Source organism: Solenopsis invicta, chromosome 15 (genome assembly GCF_016802725.1).
Source record: "Solenopsis invicta isolate M01_SB chromosome 15, UNIL_Sinv_3.0, whole genome shotgun sequence".
Classification (NCBI taxonomy): domain Eukaryota; kingdom Metazoa; phylum Arthropoda; class Insecta; order Hymenoptera; family Formicidae; genus Solenopsis; species Solenopsis invicta.
This window is the reverse complement of record NC_052678.1, coordinates 7,709,527-7,732,683: the sequence shown is the minus strand read 5'-3', so window position 1 is coordinate 7,732,683 and position 23,157 is coordinate 7,709,527. Positions and strand designations below refer to the sequence as shown.

Here is a 23,157-nt window from a genome sequence, read left to right as displayed (position 1 = left end):
CTTTTATCATAATGGATAGAATCGCTAAAGTGAAAGACGAAAGAGTTATATAAATCAAAGTTCGAAAATTTTGAGAAAAATTTTTTTTGCGAATTTCTCCAATATCTCTGTGTTCTGATAGACCACAGAAGAGATATAACTTTTATCATGATGTATCGAATCGCTGAACTGAAAAAGGAAAGACTTATATCAGGCAAATTTCGAAATATTTGAGAAAAATTTTTTTTGCGAATTTCTCCAATATCTCTGTGTTCTGATAGCCCCGAGAAGAGTTCTAACTTTTATCATAATGGATCGAATCGCTAAAGTAAAAGACGAAAGATTTATATCAGTCAAAGTTCGAAATTTTTGAGTAAAATTGGTTTTTTTCCGAATTTCTTCAATATCTCTCTGTCCTGATAGCCCTGAGAAGAGATATAACTTTTATCATGATGTATCGAATCGCTGACCAGAAAAAGGAAAGACTTATATCAGGCAAATTTCGAAATTTTTGAGTAAAATTTTTTTTGAAAATTTCTCCAATATCTCTGCGTTCTTATATCCCCGAGAAGAGGTCTAACCTTTATCATAATGGATCGAATCGCTAAAGTGAAAGACGAAAGACTTATATAAGTCAAAGTTCAAAATTTTTTAGTAAAATTGGTTTTTTCGCGAATTTCACCAATATTTCTGTGTTCTGATAGCCCACAGAAGAGATATAACTTTTATCATGAAGTATCGAATCGCTGAACTGAAAAAGGAAAGACTTATATCAGGCAAATTTCGAAATTTTTGAGAAAATTTTTTTTTGCGAATTTCTCCAATATCTCTGTGTTCTGATAGCCCCGAGTAAAGTTCTAAATTTTATCATAATGGATCGAATCGCTAAAGTAAAAGACGAAAAAGTTATAAGAGTCAATGTTCGAAATTTTTGAGTAAAATTGGTTTTTTTCCGAATTTCTTCAATATCTCTCTGTCCTGATAGCCCTAAGAAGAGATATAACTTTTATTATGTTGTATCGAATCGCTGAACTGAAAAAGGAAAGACTTATATCAGGCAAATTTCGAATTTTTTGAGTAAAATTTTTTTTCCAAATTTTTCCAATATCTCTGCGTTCTGATATCGCCGAGAAGAGGTCTAACTTTTATCATAATGGATCGAATCGTTAAAGTGAAAGACGAAAGTGTTATATCAGGCAAAGTTCAAAATTTTTTAGTAAAATTTGTTTTTTTGCTTATTTTTCCAATATCTCTGTGTTCTGATAGCCCACAGAAGAGATATAACTTTTATCATGATGTATCGAATCGCTGAACTGAAAAAGGAAAGACTTATATCAGGCAAATTTCGAAATTTTTGAGGAAAATTTTTTTTGCGAATTTCTCCAATATCTCTGTGTTCTGATAGCCCCGAGAAGAGTTCTAACTTTTATCATAATGGATCGAATCGCTAAAGTAAAAGACGAAAGATTTATATCAGTCAAAGTTCGAAATTTTTGAGTAAAATTGGTTTTTTTCCGAATTTCTTCAATATCTCTCTGTCCTGATAGCCCTAAGAAGAGATATAACTTTTATCATGATGTATCGAATCGCTGACCAGAAAAAGGAAAGACTTATATCAGGCAAATTTCGAAATTTTTGAGTAAAATTTTTTTTGAAAATTTCTCCAATATCTCTGCGTTCTTATATCCCCGAGAAGAGGTCTAACCTTTATCATAATGGATCGAATCGCTAAAGTGATAGACGAAAGACTTATATCAGTCAAAGTTCAAAATTTTTTAGTAAAATTGGTTTTTTTGCTTATTTCTCCAATATCTCTGTGTTCTGATAGCCCACAGAAGAGATATAACTTTTATCATGATGTATCGAATCGCTGTACTGAAATAGGAAAGACTTATATCAGGCAAATATCGAAATATTTGAGTAAAATTTTTTTTGCTTATTTCTCTAATATCTGTGTGTTCTGATAGACCCGAGAAGAGTTCTAACTTTTATCATAATGGATAGAATCGCTAAAGTGAAAGACAAAAGAGTTATATAAGTCAAAGTTCGAAAATTTTGAGTAAAATTTCTTTTGCGAATTTCTCCAATATCTCTGTGTTCTGATAGCCCCGTGAAAAGTTCTAAATTTTATCATAATGGATCGAATCGCTAAAGTAAAAGACGAAAGAGTTATAAGAGTCAAACTTCGAAATTTTTGAGTAAAATTGGTTTTTTTCCGAATTTCTTCAATATCTCTGTGTCCTGATAGCCCTAAGAAGACATGTAACCTTTATCATGATGTATCGAATCGCTGACCTGAAAAAGGAAAGACTTATATCAGGCAAATTTCGAAATTTATGAGTAAAATTTTTTTTGCAAACATCTCCAATATCTCTGCGTTCTGATATCGCCGAGAAGAGGTCTATCTTTTATCATAATGGATCGAATCGTTAAAGTGAAAGACGAAAGAGTTATATCAGGCAAAGTTCAAAATTTTTTAGTAAAATTGGTTTTTTTGCTTATTTCTCCAATATCTCTGTGTTCTGATAGCCCACAGAAGAGATATAACTTTTATCATGATGTATCGAATCGCTGAACTGAAAAAGGAAAGACTTATATCAGGCAAATTTCGAAATTTTTGAGTAAAATTTTTTTTGAAAATTTCTCCAATATCTCTGCGTTCTTATATCCCCGAGAAGAGGTCTAACCTTTATCATAATGGATCGAATCGCTAAAGTGATAGACGAAAGACTTATATCAGTCAAAGTTCAAAATTTTTTAGTAAAATTGGTTTTTTTGCGAATTTCACCAATATTTCTGTGTTCTGATAGCCCACAGAAGAGATATAACTTTTATCATGAAGTATCGAATCGCTGAACTGAAAAATGAAAGACTTATATCAGGCAAATTTCGAAATTTTTGAGAAAAATTTTTTTTGCGAATTTCTCCAATATCTCTGTGTTCTGATAGCCCCGAGTAAAGTTCTAAATTTTATCATAATGGATCGAATCGCTAAAGTAAAAGACGAAAGAGTTATAAGAGTCAATGTTCGAAATTTTTGAGTAAAATTGGTTTTTTTCCGAATTTCTTCAATATCTCTGTGTCCTGATAGCCCTAAGAAGAGATATAACTTTTATTATGTTGTATCGAATCGCTGAACTGAAAAAGGAAAGACTTATATCAGGCAAATTTCGAATTTTTTGAGTAAAATTTTTTTTCCAAATTTTTCCAATATCTCTGCGTTCTGATATCGCCGAGAAGAGGTCTAACTTTTATCATAATGGATCGAATCGTTAAAGTGAAAGACGAAAGTGTTATATCAGGCAAAGTTCAAAATTTTTTAGTAAAATTTGTTTTTTTGCTTATTTCTCCAATATCTCTGTGTTCTGATAGCCCACAGAAGAGATATAACTTTTATCATGATGTATCGAATCGCTGAACTGAAAAGGAAAGACTTATATCAGGCAAATTACGAAATTTTTGAGGAAAATTTTTTTTGCGAATTTCTCCAATATCTCTGTGTTCTGATAGCCCCGAGAAGAGTTCTAACTTTTATCATAATGGATCGAATCGCTAAAGTAAAAGACGAAAGATTTATATCAGACAAAGTTCGAAATTTTTGAGTAAAATTGGTTTTTTTCCGAATTTCTTCAATATCTCTCTGTCCTGATAGCCCTAAGAAGAGATATAACTTTTATCATGATGTATCGAATCGCTGACCAGAAAAAGGAAAGACTTATATCAGGCAAATTTCGAAATTTTTGAGTAAAATTTTTTTTGAAAATTTCTCCAATATCTCTGCGTTCTTATATCCCCGAGAAGAGGTCTAACCTTTATCATAATGGATCGAATCGCTAAAGTGATAGACGAAAGACTTATATCAGTCAAAGTTCAAAATTTTTTAGTAAAGTTGGTTTTTTTGCTTATTTCTCCAATATCTCTGTGTTCTGATAGCCCACAGAAGAGATATAACTTTTATCATGATGTATCGAATCGCTGAACTGAAATAGGAAAGACTTATATCAGGCAAATATCGAAATTTATGAGTAAAATTTTTTTTGCTTATTTCTCTAATATCTGTGTGTTCTGATAGACCCGAGAAGAGTTCTAACTTTTATCATAATGGATAGAATCGCTAAAGTGAAAGACGAAAGAGTTATATAAGTCAAAGTTCGAAAATTTTGAGTAAAATTTCTTTTGCGAATTTCTCCAATATCTCTGTGTTCTGATAGCCCCGTGAAAAGTTCTAAATTTTATCATAATGGATCGAATCGCTAAAGTAAAAGACGAAAGAGTTATAAGAGTCAAACTTCGAAATTTTTGAGTAAAATTGGTTTTTTTCCGAATTTCTTCAATATCTCTGTGTCCTGATAGCCCTAAGAAGAGATGTAACCTTTATCATGATGTATCGAATCGCTGACCTGAAAAAGGAAAGACTTATATCAGGCAAATTTCGAAATTTATGAGTAAAATTTTTTTTGCAAACATCTCCAATATCTCTGCGTTCTGATATCGCCGAGAAGAGGTCTATCTTTTATCATAATGGATCGAATCGTTAAAGTGAAAGACGAAAGAGTTATATCAGGCAAAGTTCAAAATTTTTTAGTAAAATTGTTTTTTTTGCATATTTCTCCAATATCTCTGTGTTCTGATAGCCCACAGAAGAGATATAACTTTTATCATGATGTATCGAATCGCTGAACTGAAAAAGGAAAGACTTATATCAGGCAAATTTCGAAATTTTTGAGTAAAATTTTTTTTGAAAATTTCTCCAATATCTCTGCGTTCTTATATCCCCGAGAAGAGGTCTAACCTTTATCATAATGGATCGAATCGCTAAAGTGATAGACGAAAGACTTATATCAGTCAAAGTTCAAAATTTTTTAGTAAAATTGGTTTTTTTGCGAATTTCACCAATATTTCTGTGTTCTGATAGCCCACAGAAGAGATATAACTTTTATCATGAAGTATCGAATCGCTGAACTGAAAAAGGAAAGACTTATATCAGGCAAATTTCGAAATTTTTGAGAAAAATTTTTTTTGCGAATTTCTCCAATATCTCTGTGTTCTGATAGCCCACAGAAGAGATATAACTTTTATCATGATGTATCGAATCGCTGAACTGAAATAGGAAAGACTTATATCAGGCAAATTTCGAAATTTTTGAGTAAAATTTTTTTTGCTTATTTCTCTAATATCTGTGTGTTCTGATAGACCCGAGAAGAGTTCTAACTTTTATCATAATGGATAGAATCGCTAAAGTGAAAGACGAAAGAGTTATATAAGTCAAAGTTCGAAAATTTTGAGGAAAATTTTTTTTGCGAATTTCTCCAATATCTCTGTGTTCTGATAGCCCCGTGAAAAGTTCTAAATTTTATCATAATGGATCGAATCGCTAAAGTAAAAGACGAAAGAGTTATAAGAGTCAAACTTCGTAATTTTTGAGTAAAATTGGTTTTTTTCCGAATTTCTTCAATATCTCTGTGTCCTGATAGCCCTAAGAAGAGATGTAACCTTTATCATGATGTATCGAATCGCTGACCTGAAAAAGGAAAGACTTATATCAGGCAAATTTCGAAATTTATGAGTAAAATTTTTTTTGCAAATATCTCCAATATCTCTGCGTTCTGATATCGCCGAGAAGAGGTCTATCTTTTATCATAATGGATCGAATCGTTAAAGTGAAAGACGAAAGAGTTATATCAGGCAAAGTTCAAAATTTTTTAGTAAAATTGGTTTTTTTGCGTATTTCTCCAATATCTCTGTGTTCTGGTAGCCCACAGAAGAGATATAACTTTTATCATGATGTATCGAATCGCTGAACTGAAATAGGAAAGACTTATATCAGGCAAATTTCGAAATTTTTGATTAAAATTTTTTTTGCTTATTTCTCCAGTATCTGTGTGTTCTGATAGACCCGAGAAGAGTTCTAACTTTTATCATAATGGATAGAATCGCTAAAGTGAAAGACGAAAGAGTTATATAAATCAAAGTTCGAAAATTTTGAGAAAAATTTTTTTTGCGAATTTCTCCAATATCTCTGTGTTCTGATAGACCACAGAAGAGATATAACTTTTATCATGATGTATCGAATCGCTGAACTGAAAAAGGAAAGACTTATATCAGGCAAATTTCGAAATATTTGAGAAAAATTTTTTTTGCGAATTTCTCCAATATCTCTGTGTTCTGATAGCCCCGAGAAGAGTTCTAAATTTTATCATAATGGATCGAATCGCTAAAGTAAAAGACGAAAGATTTATATCAGTCAAAGTTCGAAATTTTTGAGTAAAATTGGTTTTTTTCCGAATTTCTTCAATATCTCTCTGTCCTGATAGCCCTGAAAAGAGATATAACTTTTATCATGATGTATCGAATCGCTGACCAGAAAAAGGAAAGACTTATATCAGGCAAGTTTCGAAATTTTTGAGTAAAATTTTTTTTGAAAATTTCTCCAATATCTCTGCGTTCTTATATCCCCGAGAAGAGGTCTAACCTTTATCATAATGGATCGAATCGCTAAAGTGAAAGACGAAAGACTTATATAAGTCAAAGTTCAAAATTTTTTAGTAAAATTGGTTTTTTCGCGAATTTCACCAATATTTCTGTGTTCTGATAGCCCACAGAAGAGATATAACTTTTATCATGAAGTATCGAATCGCTGAACTGAAAAAGGAAAGACTTATATCAGGCAAATTTCGAAATTTTTGAGAAAAACTTTTTTTGCGAATTTCTCCAATATCTCAGTGTTCTGATAGCCCCGAGTAAAGTTCTAAATTTTATCATAATGGATCGAATCGCTAAAGTAAAAGACGAAAGTGTTATAAGAGTCAATGTTCGAAATTTTTGAGTAAAATTGGTTTTTTTCCGAATTTCTTCAATATCTCTGTGTCCTGATAGCCCTAAGAAGAGATATAACTTTTATTATGTTGTATCGAATCGCTGAACTGAAAAAGGAAAGACTTATATCAGGCAAATTTCGAATTTTTTGAGTAAAATTTTTTTTCCAAATTTTTCCAATATCTCTGCGTTCTGATATCGCCGAGAAGAGGTCTAACTTTTATCATAATGGATCGAATCGTTAAAGTGAAAGACGAAAGTGTTATATCAGGCAATGTTCAAAATTTTTTAGTAAAATTTGTTTTTTTGCTTATTTCTCCAATATCTCTGTGTTCTGATAGCCCACAGAAGAGGTATAACTTTTATCACAATGTACGGAATCGCTGAAATGAAAAAGGAAAGACTTATATCAGGCAAATTTCGAAATTTTTGAGGAAAATTTTTTTTGCGAATTTCTCCAATATCTCTGTGTTCTGATAGCCCCGAGAAGAGTTCTAACTTTTATCATAATGGATCGAATCGCTAAAGTAAAAGACGAAAGATTTATATCAGTCAAAGTTCGTAATTTTTGAGTAAAATTGGTTTTTTTCCGAATTTCTTCAATATCTCTCTGTCCTGATAGCCCTGAAAAGAGATATAACTTTTATCACGATGTATCGAATCGCTGACCAGAAAAAGGAAAGACTTATATCAGGCAAGTTTCGAAATTTTTGAGTAAAATTTTTTTTGAAAATTTCTCCAATATCTCTGCGTTCTTATATCCCCGAGAAGAGGTCTAACCTTTATCATAATGGATCGAATCGCTAATGTTAAAGACGAAAGACTTATATAAGTCAAAGTTCAAAATTTTTTAGTAAAATTGGTTTTTTCGCGAATTTCACCAATATTTCTGTGTTCTGATAGCCCACAGAAGAGATATAACTTTTATCATGAAGTATCGAATCGCTGAACTGAAAAAGGAAAGACTTATATCAGGCAAATTTCGAAATTTTTGAGAAAAATTTTTTTTGCGAATTTCTCCAATATCTCAGTGTTCTGATAGCCCCGAGTAAAGTTCTAAATTTTATCATAATGGATCGAATCGCTAAAGTAAAAGACGAAAGAGTTATAAGAGTCAAACTTCGTAATTTTTGAGTAAAATTGGTTTTTTTCCGAATTTCTTCAATATCTCTGTGTCCTGATAGCCCTAAGAAGAGATGTAACCTTTATCATGATGTATCGAAACGCTGACCTGAAAAAGGAAAGACTTATATCAGGCAAATTTCGAAATTTATGAGTAAAATTTTTTTTGCAAATATCTCCAATATCTCTGCGTTCTGATATCGCCGAGAAGAGGTCTATCTTTTATCATAATGTATCGAATCGTTAAAGTGAAAGACGAAAGAGTTATATCAGGCAAATTTCGAAATTTTTGATTAAAATTTTTTTTGCTTATTTCTCCAGTATCTGTGTGTTCTGATAGACCCGAGAAGAGTTCTAACTTTTATCATAATGGATAGAATCGCTAAAGTGAAAGACGAAAGAGTTATATAAATCAAAGTTCGAAAATTTTGAGAAAAATTTTTTTTGCGAATTTCTCCAATATCTCTGTGTTCTGATAGACCACAGAAGAGATATAACTTTTATCATGATGTATCGAATCGCTGAACTGAAAAAGGAAAGACTTATATCAGGCAAATTTCGAAATATTTGAGAAAAATTTTTTTTGCGAATTTCTCCAATATCTCTGTGTTCTGATAGCCCCGAGAAGAGTTCTAACTTTTATCATAATGGATCGAATCGCTAAAGTAAAAGACGAAAGATTTATATCAGTCAAAGTTCGAAATTTTTGAGTAAAATTGGTTTTTTTCCGAATTTCTTCAATATCTCTCTGTCCTGATAGCCCTGAAGAAGAGATATAACTTTTATCATGATGTATCGAATCGCTGACCAGAAAAAGGAAAGACTTATATCAGGCAAGTTTCGAAATTTTTGAGTAAAATTTTTTTTGAAAATTTCTCCAATATCTCTGCGTTCTTATATCCCCGAGAAGAGGTCTAACCTTTATCATAATGGATCGAATCGCTAAAGTGAAAGACGAAAGACTTATATAAGTCAAAGTTCAAAATTTTTTAGTAAAATTGGTTTTTTCGCGAATTTCACCAATATTTCTGTGTTCTGATAGCCCACAGAAGAGATATAACTTTTATCATGAAGTATCGAATCGCTGAACTGAAAAAGGAAAGACTTATATCAGGCAAATTTCGAAATTTTTGAGAAAAATTTTTTTTGCGAATTTCTCCAATATCTCAGTGTTCTGATAGCCCCGAGTAAAGTTCTAAATTTTATCATAATGGATCGAATCGCTAAAGTAAAAGACGAAAGTGTTATAAGAGTCAATGTTCGAAATTTTTGAGTAAAATTGGTTTTTTTCCGAATTTCTTCAATATCTCTGTGTCCTGATAGCCCTAAGAAGAGATATAACTTTTATTATGTTGTATCGAATCGCTGAACTGAAAAAGGAAAGACTTATATCAGGCAAATTTCGAATTTTTTGAGTAAAATTTTTTTTCCAAATTTTTCCAATATCTCTGCGTTCTGATATCGCCGAGAAGAGGTCTAACTTTTATCATAATGGATCGAATCGTTAAAGTGAAAGACGAAAGTGTTATATCAGGCAAAGTTCAAAATTTTTTAGTAAAATTTGTTTTTTTGCTTATTTCTCCAATATCTCTGTGTTCTGATAGCCCACAGAAGAGATATAACTTTTATCATGATGTATCGAATCGCTGAACTGAAAAAGGAAAGACTTATATCAGGCAAATTTCGAAATTTTTGAGGAAAATTTTTTTTGCGAATTTCTCCAATATCTCTGTGTTCTGATAGCCCCGAGAAGAGTTCTAACTTTTATCATAATGGATCGAATCGCTAAAGTAAAAGACGAAAGATTTATATCAGTCAAAGTTCGAAATTTTTGAGTAAAATTGGTTTTTTTCCGAATTTCTTCAATATCTCTCTGTCCTGATAGCCCTGAAAAGAGATATAACTTTTATCATGATGTATCGAAACGCTGACCAGAAAAAGGAAAGACTTATATCAGGCAAGTTTCGAAATTTTTGAGTAAAATTTTTTTTGAAAATTTCTCCAATATCTCTGCGTTCTTATATCCCCGAGAAGAGGTCTAACCTTTATCATAATGGATCGAATCGCTAAAGTGAAAGACGAAAGGCTTATATAAGTCAAAGTTCAAAATTTTTTAGTAAAATTGGTTTTTTCGCGAATTTCACCAATATTTCTGTGTTCTGATAGCCCACAGAAGAGATATAACTTTTATCATGAAGTATCGAATCGCTGAACTGAAAAAGGAAAGACTTATATCAGGCAAATTTCGAAATTTTTGAGAAAAATTTTTTTTGCGAATTTCTCCAATATCTCAGTGTTCTGATAGCCCCGAGTAAAGTTCTAAATTTTATCATAATGGATCGAATCGCTAAAGTAAAAGACGAAAGTGTTATAAGAGTCAATGTACGAAATTTTTGAGTAAAATTGGTTTTTTTCCGAATTTCTTCAATATCTCTGTGTCCTGATAGCCCTAAGAAGAGATATAACTTTTATTATGTTGTATCGAATCGCTGAACTGAAAAAGGAAAGACTTATATCAGGCAAATTTCGAATTTTTTGAGTAAAATTTTTTTTCCAAATTTTTCCAATATCTCTGCGTTCTGATATCGCCGAGAAGAGGTCTAACTTTTATCATAATGGATCGAATCGTTAAAGTGAAAGACGAAAGTGTTATATCAGGCAAAGTTCAAAATTTTTTAGTAAAATTTGTTTTTTTGCTTATTTCTCCAATATCTCTGTGTTCTGATAGCCCACAGAAGAGATATAACTTTTATCATGATGTATCGAATCGCTGAACTGAAAAAGGAAAGTCTTATATCAGGCAAATTTCGAAATTTTTGAGGAAAATTTTTTTTGCGAATTTCTCCAATATCTCTGTGTTCTGATAGCCCCGAGAAGAGTTCTAACTTTTATCATAATGGATCGAATCGCTAAAGTAAAAGACGAAAGATTTATATCAGTCAAAGTTCGAAATTTTTGAGTAAAATTGGTTTTTTTCCGAATTTCTTCAATATCTCTCTGTCCTGATAGCCCTAAGAAGAGATATAACTTTTATCATGATGTATCGAATCGCTGACCAGAAAAAGGAAAGACTTATATCAGGCAAATTTCGAAATTTTTGAGTAAAATTTTTTTTGAAAATTTCTCCAATATCTCTGCGTTCTTATATCTCCGAGAAGAGGTCTAACCTTTATCATAATGGATCGAATCGCTAAAGTGATAGACGAAAGACTTATATCAGTCAAAGTTCAAAATTTTTTAGTAAAATTGGTTTTTTTGCTTATTTCTCCAATATCTCTGTGTTCTGATAGCCCACAGAAGAGATATAACTTTTATCATGATGTATCGAATCGCTGAACTGAAATAGGAAAGACTTATATCAGGCAAATATCGAAATTTTTGAGTAAAATTTTTTTTGCTTATTTCTCTAATATCTGTGTGTTCTGATAGACCCGAGAAGAGTTCTAACTTTTATCATAATGGATAGAATCGCTAAAGTGAAAGACGAAAGAGTTATATAAGTCAAAGTTCGAAAATTTTGAGGAAAATTTCTTTTGCGAATTTCTCCAATATCTCTGTGTTCTGATAGCCCCGTGAAAAGTTCTAAATTTTATCATAATGGATCGAATCGCTAAAGTAAAAGACGAAAGAGTTATAAGAGTCAAACTTCGAAATTTTTGAGTAAAATTGGTTTTTTTCCGAATTTCTTCAATATCTCTGTGTCCTGATAGCCCTAAGAAGAGATGTAACCTTTATCATGATGTATCGAATCGTTGACCTGAAAAAGGAAAGACTTATATCAGGCAAATTACGAAATTTATGAGTAAAATTTTTTTTGCAAATATCTCCAATATCTCTGCGTTCTGATATCGCCGAGAAGAGGTCTATCTTTTATCATAATGGATCGAATCGCTAAAGTGAAAGACGAAAGACTTATATAAGTCAAAGTTCAAAATTTTTTAGTAAAATTGGTTTTTTTCCGAATTTCTTCAATATCTCTCTGTCCTGATAGCCCTGAGAAGAGATATAACTTTTATCATGATGTATCGAATCGCTCACCAGAAAAAGGAAAGACTTATATCAGGCAAATTTCGAAATTTTGAGTTAAATTTTTTTTGAAAATTTCTCCAATATCTCTGCGTTCTTATATCCCCGAGAAGAGGTCTAACCTTTATCATAATGGATCGAATCGCTAAAGTGAAAGACGAAAGACTTATATAAGTCAAAGTTCAAAATTTTTTAGTAAAATTGGTTTTTTCGCGAATTTCACCAATATTTCTGTGTTCTGATAGCCCACAGAAGAGATATAACTTTTATCATGAAGTATCGAATCGCTGAACTGAAAAAGGAAAGACTTATATCAGGCAAATTTCGAAATTTTTGAGAAAAATTTTTTTTGCGAATTTCTCCAATATCTCTGTGTTCTGATAGCCCCGAGTAAAGTTCTAAATTTTATCATAATGGATCGAATCGCTAAAGTAAAAGACGAAAGAATTATAAGAGTCAATGTTCGAAATTTTTGAGTAAAATTGGTTTTTTTCCGAATTTCTTCAATATCTCTGTGTCCTGATAGCCCTAAGAAGAGATATAACTTTTATTATGATGTATCGAATCGCTGAACTGAAAAAGGAAAGACTTATATCAGGCAAATTTCGAAATTTTTGAGTAAAATTTTTTTTCCAAATTTCTCCAATATCTCTGCGTTGTGATATCGCCGAGAAGTGGTCTAACTTTTATCATAATGGATCGAATCGTTAAAGTGAAAGACGAAAGACTTATATAAGACAAAGTTCAAAATTTTTTAGTAAAATTGGTTTTTTTGCGAATTTCACCAATATATCTGTGTTCTGATAACCCACAGAAGAGATATAACTTTTATCATGATGTATCGAATCGCTGAACTAAAAAGGAAAGACTTATATCAGGCAAACTTCGAAATTTTTGAGAAAAATTTTTTTTGCGAATCTCTCCAATATCTCTGTGTTCTGATAGCCCCGAGAAGAGTTCTAACTTTTATCATAATGGATCGAATCGCTAAAGTGAAAGACGAAAGTGTTATATCAGTCAAAGTTCGAAAATTTTGATGAAAATTTTTTTGCGAATTTCTCCTATATCTCTGTGTTCTGATAGCCACGAGAAGAGTTATAACATTTATCATAATGGATTGAATCGCTAAAGTAAAAGACGAAAGAGTTATAAGAGTCAAAGTTCGAAATTTTTGAGTAAAATTTTTTTTGAAATTTCTCCAATATCTTTGCGTTCTGATATCGCCGAGAAGAGGTCTAACTTTTATCATAATGGATCGAATCGCTAAAGTGAAAGACGAAAGTGTTACAACAGGCAAAGTTCAAAATTTTTTAGTAAAATTGGTTTTTTTGCGAATTTCACCAATATCTCTGTGTTCTGATAGCCCACAGAAGAGATATAACTTTTATCATGATGTATCGAATTGCTGAACTGAAAAAGGAAAGACTTATATAAGGCAAATTTCGAAATCTTTGAGAAAAATTTTTTTTCGAATTTCTCCAATATCTCTGTTTTCTGATAGCCCCGAGAAGAGTTCTAACATTTATCATAATGGATCGAATCGCTAAAGCAAAAGACGAAAGAGTTATATCAGTCAAAGTTCGAAAATTTTGAGGAAAATTTTTTTTGCGCCTTTCTCCAATATCTCTGTGTTCTGATAGCCCCGAGAAGAGTTATAACATTTATCATAATGGATCGAATCGCTAAAGTAAAAGACGAAAGTTTTGTATCAGTCAAAGTTCGAAATGTTTTAGTAAAATTGGTTTTTTTGCGTATTTCTCCAATATCTCTGTGTTCTGATAGCCCACAGAAGAGATATAACTTTTATCATGATGTATCGAATCACTGAACTGAAAATGGAAAGACTTATATCAGGCAAATTTCGAAATTTTTGTGTAAAATTTTTATTGCAAATATCTCCAATATCTCTGCGTTCTGATATCGCCGAGAAGAGGTCTAACTTTTATCATAATGGATCTAATCGTTAAAGTGAAAGACGAAAGTGTTATATCAGGCAAAGTTCAAAATTTTTTATTAAAATTCCTTTTTTTGCGAATTTCACCAATATCTCTGTGTTCTGATAGCCCACAGAAGAGATATAACTTTTATCATGATGTATCAAATCGCTTAACTGAAATAGGAAAGACTTATATCAGGCGAATTTCGAAATTTTTGAGTAAAATTTTTTTTGCTAATTTCTCCAATATCTGTGTGTTCTAATAGCCCCGAGAAGAGTTCTAACTTTTATCATAATGGATAGAATCGCTAAAGTGAAGGACGAAAGAGTTATATCAGGCAAAGTTCGAAAATTTTGAAGAAAATTTTTTTTGCGAATTTTTCCAATATCTCTGTGTTCTGATAGCCCGCAGAAGAGATATAACTTTTATGATGATGTATCGAATCGCTGAACTGAAAAAGGAAAGACATATATCAGGCAAATTTCGAAATTTTTGAGAAAAATTTATTTTGCGAATTTCTCCAATATCTCTGTGTTCTGATAGCCCCGAGAAGAGTTCTAACTTTTATCATAATGGATCGAATCGCTAAAGTGAAAGACGAAAGTGTTATATCAGTCAAAGTTCGAAAATTTTGATGAAAATTTTTTTGCGAATTTCTCCAATATCTCTGTGTTCTGATAGCCCCGAGAAAAGTTATAAATTTTATCATAATGGATCGAATCGCTAAAGTAAAAGACGAAAGTGTTATAAGAGTCAAAGTTCGAAATTTTTGAGTAAAATTGGTTTTTTTCCGAATTTCTTCAATATCTCTGTGTCCTGATAGCCCTAAGAAGAGATGTAACCTTTATCATGATGTATCGAAACGCTGACCTGAAAAAGGAAAGACTTATATCAGGCAAATTTCGAAATTTATGAGTAAAATTTTTTTTGCAAATATCTCCAATATCTCTGCGTTCTGATATCGCCGAGAAGAGGTCTATCTTTTATCATAATGTATCGAATCGTTAAAGTGAAAGACGAAAGAGTTATATCAGGCAAAGTTCAAAATTTTTTAGTAAAATTGGTTTTTTTGCGTATTTCTCCAATATCTCTGTGTTCTGGTAGCCCACAGAAGAGATATAACTTTTATCATGATGTATCGAATCGCTGAACTGAAATAGGAAAGACTTATATCAGGCAAATTTCGAAATTTTTGATTAAAATTTTTTTTGCTTATTTCTCCAGTATCTGTGTGTTCTGATAGACCCGAGAAGAGTTCTAACTTTTATCATAATGGATAGAATCGCTAAAGTGAAAGACGAAAGAGTTATATAAATCAAAGTTCGAAAATTTTGAGAAAAATTTTTTTTGCGAATTTCTCCAATATCTCTGTGTTCTGATAGACCACAGAAGAGATATAACTTTTATCATGATGTATCGAATCGCTGAACTGAAAAAGGAAAGACTTATATCAGGCAAATTTCGAAATATTTGAGAAAAATTTTTTTTGCGAATTTCTCCAATATCTCTGTGTTCTGATAGCCCCGAGAAGAGTTCTAACTTTTATCATAATGGATCGAATCGCTAAAGTAAAAGACGAAAGATTTATATCAGTCAAAGTTCGAAATTTTTGAGTAAAATTGGTTTTTTTCCGAATTTCTTCAATATCTCTCTGTCCTGATAGCCCTGAAAAGAGATATAACTTTTATCATGATGTATCGAATCGCTGAACTGAAAAAGGAAAGACATATATCAGGCAAATTTCGAAATTTTTGAGAAAAATTTATTTTGCGAATTTCTCCAATATCTCTGTGTTCTGATAGCCCCGAGAAGAGTTCTAACTTTTATCATAATGGATCGAATCGCTAAAGTGAAAGACGAAAGTGTTATATCAGTCAAAGTTCGAAAATTTTGATGAAAATTTTTTTGCGAATTTCTCCAATATCTCTGTGTTCTGATAGCCCCGAGAAAAGTTATAAATTTTATCATAATGGATCGAATCGCTAAAGTAAAAGACGAAAGTGTTATAAGAGTCAAAGTTCGAAATTTTTGAGTAAAATTGGTTTTTTTCCGAATTTCTTCAATATCTCTGTGTCCTGATAGCCCTAAGATGAGATATAACTTTTATCATGATGTATCGAATTGCTGAACTGAAAAAGGAAAGACTTATATCAGGCAAATTTCGAAATTTTTGAGTAAAATTTTTTTTGTAAATTTCTCCAATATCTCTGCGTTCTGATATCCCCGAGAAGAGGTCTAACTTTTATCATAATGGATCGAATCGCTAAAGTGAAAGACGAAAGAGTTATATCAGGCAAAGTTCAAAATTTTTTAGTAAAATTGGTTTTTTTGCGAATTTCACCAATATCTCTGTGTTCTGATAGCCCACAGAAGAGATATAACTTTTATCATGATGTATCGAATTGCTGAACTGAAAAAGGAAAGACTTATATAAGGCAAATTTCGAAATTTTTGAGAAAAATTTTTTTTCGAATTTCTCCAATATCTCTGTTTTCTGATAGCCCCGAGAAGAGTTCTAACATTTATCATAATGGATCGAATCGCTAAAGTGAAAGACGAAAGAGTTATATCAGTCAAAGTTCGAAAATTTTGATGAAAATTTTTTTTGCGAATTTTTCCAATATCTCTGTGTTCTGATAGCCCCGAGAAGAGTTATAACATTTATCATAATGGATCGAATCGCTAAAGTAAAAGACGAAAGTGTTGTATCAGTCAAAGTTCGAAATGTTTTAGTAAAATTGGTTTTTTTGCGTATTTCTCCAATATCTCTGTGTTCTGATAGCCCACAGAAGAGATATATCTTTTATCATGATGTATCGATTCGCTGAATTGAAATAGGAAAGACTTATATCATTTTTTTTTTTTTTTTGTTTACGGAGAGGAAATGCGTTACCGCATACCCCAGACCTCGGGGGAGGCCTGGTGGTTATGTGGGGCTCTTCCCCGCCGACGACGTGTCGGCGGAGACATACCCACTAAAACCTCTCCGGGTGTCCTGCCCTGGTCCATGACTGGGGGACTCCGGGAACGCGTGCAGCATACTTCCGGAGCCCCCCGGACCTGTCGGCTGAGCCGACTCGTCTCGCCGGGGGCACCCAAACATTGGGTCCCCCGGCAGGGCATCGAGGCTTGTCTGCCTTAGGTCGGGGAGAGGGGACACCGTCCCCTCCCCGCCTCTTCCCCTCTTGTTGTTGGGGGTATGGGCCCGGGGTTCCGGCCCCCGCCGGAGTGGTCCCGGGCCTAGCCGTGCCTCGTAGATGGGCGTCGGCTCCCACAGATTCACGGGGGAAAGACTTATATCAGGCAAATCTCGAAATTTTTGAGCAAAATTTTTTTTGCTAATTTCTACAATATCTGTGTGTAATGATAGCCCCGAGAAGAGTTCTAACTTTTATCATAATGGATAGAATCGCTAAAGTGAAAGACGAAAGTGTTATATCAGTCAAAGTTCAAAATTTTTTAGTAAAATTGGTTTTTTTGCGAATTTCACCAATATATCTGTGTTCTGATAACCCACAGAAGAGATACAACTTTTATCATGATGTATCGAATCGCTGAACTGAAAAAGGAAAGACTTATATCAGGCAAATTTCGAAATTTTTGAGAAAAACTTTTTTTGCGAATTTCTCCAATTTCTCTGTGTTCTGATAGCCCCGAGAAAAGTTCTAAATTTTATCATAATGGATCGAATCGCTAAAGTAAAAGACGAAAGAGTTATATCAGTCAAAGTTCGAAATTTTTGAGTAAAATTGGTTTTTTTCCGAATTTCTTCAATATCTCTCTGTCCTGATAGCCCTAAGAAGAGATGTAACTTTTATCATGATGTATCGAATCGCTGACCTGAAAAAGGAAAGACTTATATCAGGCAAATTTCGAAATTTTTGAGTAAAATTTTTTTTGAAAATTTCTCCTATATCTCTGCGTTCTTATATCCCCGAGAAGAGGTCTAACTTTTATCATAATGGATCGAATCGCTAAAGTGAAAGACGAAAGAGTTATATCAGTCAAAGTTCAAAATTTTTTAGTAAAATTGGTTTTTTTGCGAATTTCACCAATATCTCTGTGTTCTGATAGCCCACAGAAGAGATATAACTTTTATCATGATGTATCAAATCGCTGAACTGAAATAGGAAAGACTTATATCAGGCAAATCTCGAAATTTTTGAGCAAAATATTTTTTGCTAATTTCTACAATATCTGTGTGTTATGGTAGCCCCGAGAAGAGTTCTAACTTTTATCATAATGGATAGAATCGCTAAAGTGAAAGACGAAAGAGTTATATCAGTCAAAGTTCGAAAATTTTGAGGAAAATTTTTTTTGCTAATTTCTCCAATATCTCTGTGTTCTGATAGCCCCGAGAAAAGTTCTAAATTTTATCATAATGGATCGAATCGCTAAAGTAAAAGACGAAAGACTTATATCAGTCAAAGTTCGAAATTTTTGAGTAAAATTGGTTTTTTTGCGAATTTCTTCAATATCTCTGTGTCCTGATAGCCCTAAGAAGAGATATAACTTTTATCATGATGTATCGAATCGCTGACCTGAAAAAGGAAAGACTTATATGAGGCTAATTTCGAAATTTTTGAGTAAAATTTTTTTTGAAAACTTCTCCAATATCTCTGTGTTCTTATATCCCCGAGAAGAGGTCTAACTTTTATCATAATGGATCGAATCGCTGAAATGAAAAAGGAAAGACTTATATCAGGCAAATTTCGAAATTTTTGAGATATAATTTTAATTTTTTACATAAGAATTTTTATTTTGTTTTTAATTTTTTTATTATAAAAATTTAATGTGAAAATTGATGATTTTATGTATTTTATTTTTATGTTTAAAAAAAAAATATATATATATATATTATATTTATATAAATGCATTATTTTGTTAACTATCTGAGAAAACAAATCTTTTCACAAATTAAGAAAAGAAACGTTTTTTGACCGTTTCTTTAACGTTTCACAATTAAAGAAAAGAAACGTTTTTTGACCGTTTCTTTAACATTTCACAATTAAAGAAAAGAAACGTTTTTTGACCGTTTCTTTAACGTTTCACAATTAAAGAAAAGAAACGTTTTTTTGACCGTTTCTTTAACGTTTTTTTGTCGAAATAGAAACGTATTATTAAACGTTTTTTGAGTGGACATTTTTACTCATAAAAAACGTTTCTCGAAACCGGTTATGAAACGCAAGGTCCTTGGATTGGCGATGGAGGGGAAGGAAGGTCGTTGCATAGCCGCCTTTTTCGAGACAGCGATTCAGTGTTAGTGTATGTACGTAGATAGTAAGGTACTACAGCTATTAGTTGTGTGAGTGAGCGAGTGTGCAGTAAAAGTATGGCCGCCGCCATTTTCGTTCCACATCGTTGAAGTGGATGCAACGACCTTCCTTCCCCTCCAACGCCAATCCACAGACCTTGATGAAACGTATCGAACAAACGTTCTTGAGACGTTTTTAGAACGTTTATGTGCTACCTGGGTTATTTCTTCTTCATCATATGATGCGATGTTAATTACAATTATTTTTTAAGTACTGCGTAAAATGAATGTTTCTTTATTAAAGAACCAAATTCTCTCTGTTACTATTAAACATCTTTTTTAAGTAAAAATATGATTGTGCAAAATATGGGCATAAACGTATTGATATGTATTAATATCAATGTTAATGTAAATAATTCAGACTATAATAAATAAAAAATTACCCGAAAGTAGACGTAATTAATCATTTGTGCACATTCTCGACCCCTGTTCTGGATGCAACATACGCGATACGCGTCAGATTTTATTTGCAGCAAAATGGATGTTAGCACGGACAACAACCTACATCCATTTCTCGTGAGATGGATGTGGGTTGTTGTCCGTGCTAACATCCACACTGTTTTTAACGGCGGGTTGCAAAATGGATGTGACACGTAGTTCCTATTCTGACCAGAATAGATGTGCGTCACTAGTGTACGGGAGTTTCGAAGCGTTATAGGAAAAAGGCCGCCGTGGCCGCTCTCAGGTTCCTCTCTGTTTATACAGATATCTGTGGGTGCCACTCATTTTTTCCTACAATGATGGCGCCACTTGTTTCGTATTTTCTTCTCATTTTAGATGTGAATTAAACCTGATTAAGTCTCGATAGGAACTAGACTAGTGTTGTGTATATACACTGCTGCGTAATACGTGTATAACGATTTAAAAGCCTAATAATTTTACAACGCCCTTTAATTTGTGAAATGACAACAATGGAGAACATCAAGTACATTTACGATTTGCCATTCACCGAACGATCAGAGTTTTGTAAAATTATGAATCAAAATGATAAGTGGGAGGAGCTGGCTGGTACGTTGACAGAAAGACTTCTGAGCTGAATAATTATCTTTTTATATGGATTTATATTAATTATATTAATTTCATTAATGTAATATCCACAGGTGCTTGGATGAAATATGATGTCCTAACAATACAAAATTTAAGAAAGGAAAGAAATCCCACGGATGAACTATTGACTCTGTGGGGCCATTACAATCATACAATAGCAGAATTATTTGTTTTATTGTCCAAAATGCAGCATTATCAATCAATGGTGCCTTTACTGCGTTATGTCGATCAAAAATTCCATCGGCTTTTGCACAATGGAGAGGCCAATTTGCAGAACTTATCACGCAAGCAGCTGGTCAACAAGAATACTAAAGATTTAAAGATCGGCACACAGAATTTCAATCAACGTGCACTGCCACAGCAAAGCATTAATAAGATTTTAAACCAACCAACTGCACAATTGGGCGTCAGTCCAAGCAATTCCAATAATTTGTTGGTAGTCTCACCAGGTGCTGCTGCTTTCTCACCGTCTCCACAAAATACAGGTAGTAATGAGAAGAAGATCAATGAATCACCACTGCCAAAGACAGAAACTACTTTGCCTCACGCAAGTTATAGTGAACTGGCTATTGCTACAGATGGATGGAATCAGCATAACATATTAGGGAAAGGTGGTTTTGGAACAGTGTATAGAGGTATGTTATATAATTTATATGAATATACAAATCACCAAAAAAATTTAAATAAGGCAGAAAATTTTTTAGATTTTTTTGAAGATTGATATAAATTTTAGAAAGATTTATATCAATTAGATGGCAATAATGATTAGATAATAATCAATTTTTTTAATGAAATTTATTACACTTTTAAGAAAACTTAAATTTATGAAATTATATTTATATATGTTATAGGTATTTGGAAAAATACCGATGTTGCAATAAAAAAGATACGACAGAAAGGATCTGATTCAGATGAAAGTTACATACTGCAGCTCCAACAATCGTTAAAAGAGATAAAAATTTTGAATTCGCGTACCCATGAAAATATCTTACCTTTGTACGCATACAGTTTTGGTGGAGAAGCGCCATGCCTAGTTTACCAGCTGATGAAGAATGGATCTTTAGAGGATAGATTGCTATTAAGACAAAAAACTAAGCCGTTAACGTGGATGCAAAGACATGAAATTGCTAAAGGTATAGCACGCGGATTACAATATCTGCATACTATCGGGGAGAAACCGCTGATCCATGGTGATATTAAAAGCGCAAATATTCTATTGGATAAAAATTTTGAGCCTAGAATTGGTGATTTTGGCTTGGCACGAGAAGGTCCTGAAAGAGACAGCATGAAGGTAAATAATTATAATTATAATATTATAAAAACTTAACGTGAATAATTCTAGTTACTAGAAAATTACAAGAGGAGAAACCTTTTCAGAGATTTTCTGATTATTTTAAACACTAAATGTGAAAATGTGCACTTTTTAATATTATAATAGATAATTGTGTTATGAAAAATTATTGATGATAACTGTCAATAATTATTAGATCAGCAGAATTCATGGAACAAGACCTTATTTACCAGAAGAATTTTTACGTGACAAAAAGTTGTCTACGAAAATAGACACTTATAGTTATGGCATAGTCTTGTTCGAAATGGCGACTGGTCTTCGAGCTTATGATGATTCACGACTCGAGAAGAAATTGTTAGGAGATTTAATTGAAGCTTGGAAAGATAAAGACATTTCTTTATTGATAGACAAAAAGGGTGGGGAAGAGAACAAGCAAGTTTATAAAAATTTAATATCTATAGGAAAATGGTGTGCTAATGGGTTAGCGCAAAATCGACCCGAGATGGAACTTGTGTTCCAAACATTAAATGATTTATAAAACTTTATAATTATTACATATATGATTATATATTTTTTTAAATGAATATTTACTTTGATTGCAAATATAATAATAAATATGACGAGCATATTGTGATAATGGATTTTATATATACTATATATCAAATATGCATATGTGGGTAATATATTGTAAATATGTCATCGTTATGAAACTGATCGCGTTTATATATATATATTTGTTACATGTTAATCAGTTTTATTGATAAATTTTTATTTTATAAAAGATCTTGTTAACACTGTACAGTTACATTTTTACTTGCTAAAAAATTCAAGTAAATCTACTTTCTGACAGCGTATAAACTTCATACAGAAAACAAATTTATACTGAACAAATTAAACTTATACAGAAAACAAATTTTTATTAACAATATTTTATCAATGTTGTATTTAAATATTGTTGTAAATCACAACAATATTTTATACATGTAAAAACAGAACAAATAAATAAGCTTAGCATTAAAATATTAAAATAATTATGTGATAAAATTTTTCTTTTAGTGTTATGTAGGTCTAGTAGAAATGTATAAAAAAAATAAGATTATGCATCCATATTCAAAGTTACTTATTATTATTTTATTTATCATGATCATCAATTATTTATATAATGTTAATTTTTAAACAGATTGCAAGAAAAGAACATATTTCTTTACATAAATATATTTAAATTGAATTGACTCTATGATACTATTATTTTACAATACCACAAATTAATATTAAAGACAAAAATCAATTTAGATAAAAATTTGCTTTTTTGTAAGGTTTTCTTGCATAATGTAATATTAAAAATTAATTATACAGTCAGTTAATCAACTTATTGCACTTATCTTATTCCACAAAAACTGACGCTCTACAAACAATAATAGCTTAATCATAAGATATTTTACGTAACAATAAATTAAATATGTTCTGTATATTAGGTTATAGAAACTAAAAAACTATTAATTTAATATTCATATCACAACGCTATTCTGTTAACAGTAGTGAAGAAAATAAGATGTCATCATAAGTTTTATATATGTATATATGGATAACCTAATGATATAAAATCGTAATTATATCTTATATCT

General features: G+C 31.9%; 1 protein-coding gene across 1 annotated transcript; it reads left to right on the top strand.

Annotated features, from left to right (window-relative positions):
* Positions 1-19,911: 19,911 nt before the first annotated feature.
* LOC105198406 (serine/threonine-protein kinase pelle) lies at positions 19,912-23,143 on the top strand. Its single transcript, XM_011165106.3, has 4 exons — positions 19,912-20,202; positions 20,295-20,876; positions 21,093-21,532; positions 21,729-23,143. The coding sequence occupies exons 1-4, from the start codon at positions 20,097-20,099 to the stop codon at positions 22,068-22,070; spliced, it is 1,470 nt and encodes a 489-aa protein (XP_011163408.1). The 5' UTR covers positions 19,912-20,096; the 3' UTR covers positions 22,071-23,143.
* The last annotated feature ends 14 nt before the right edge of the window (positions 23,144-23,157 follow it).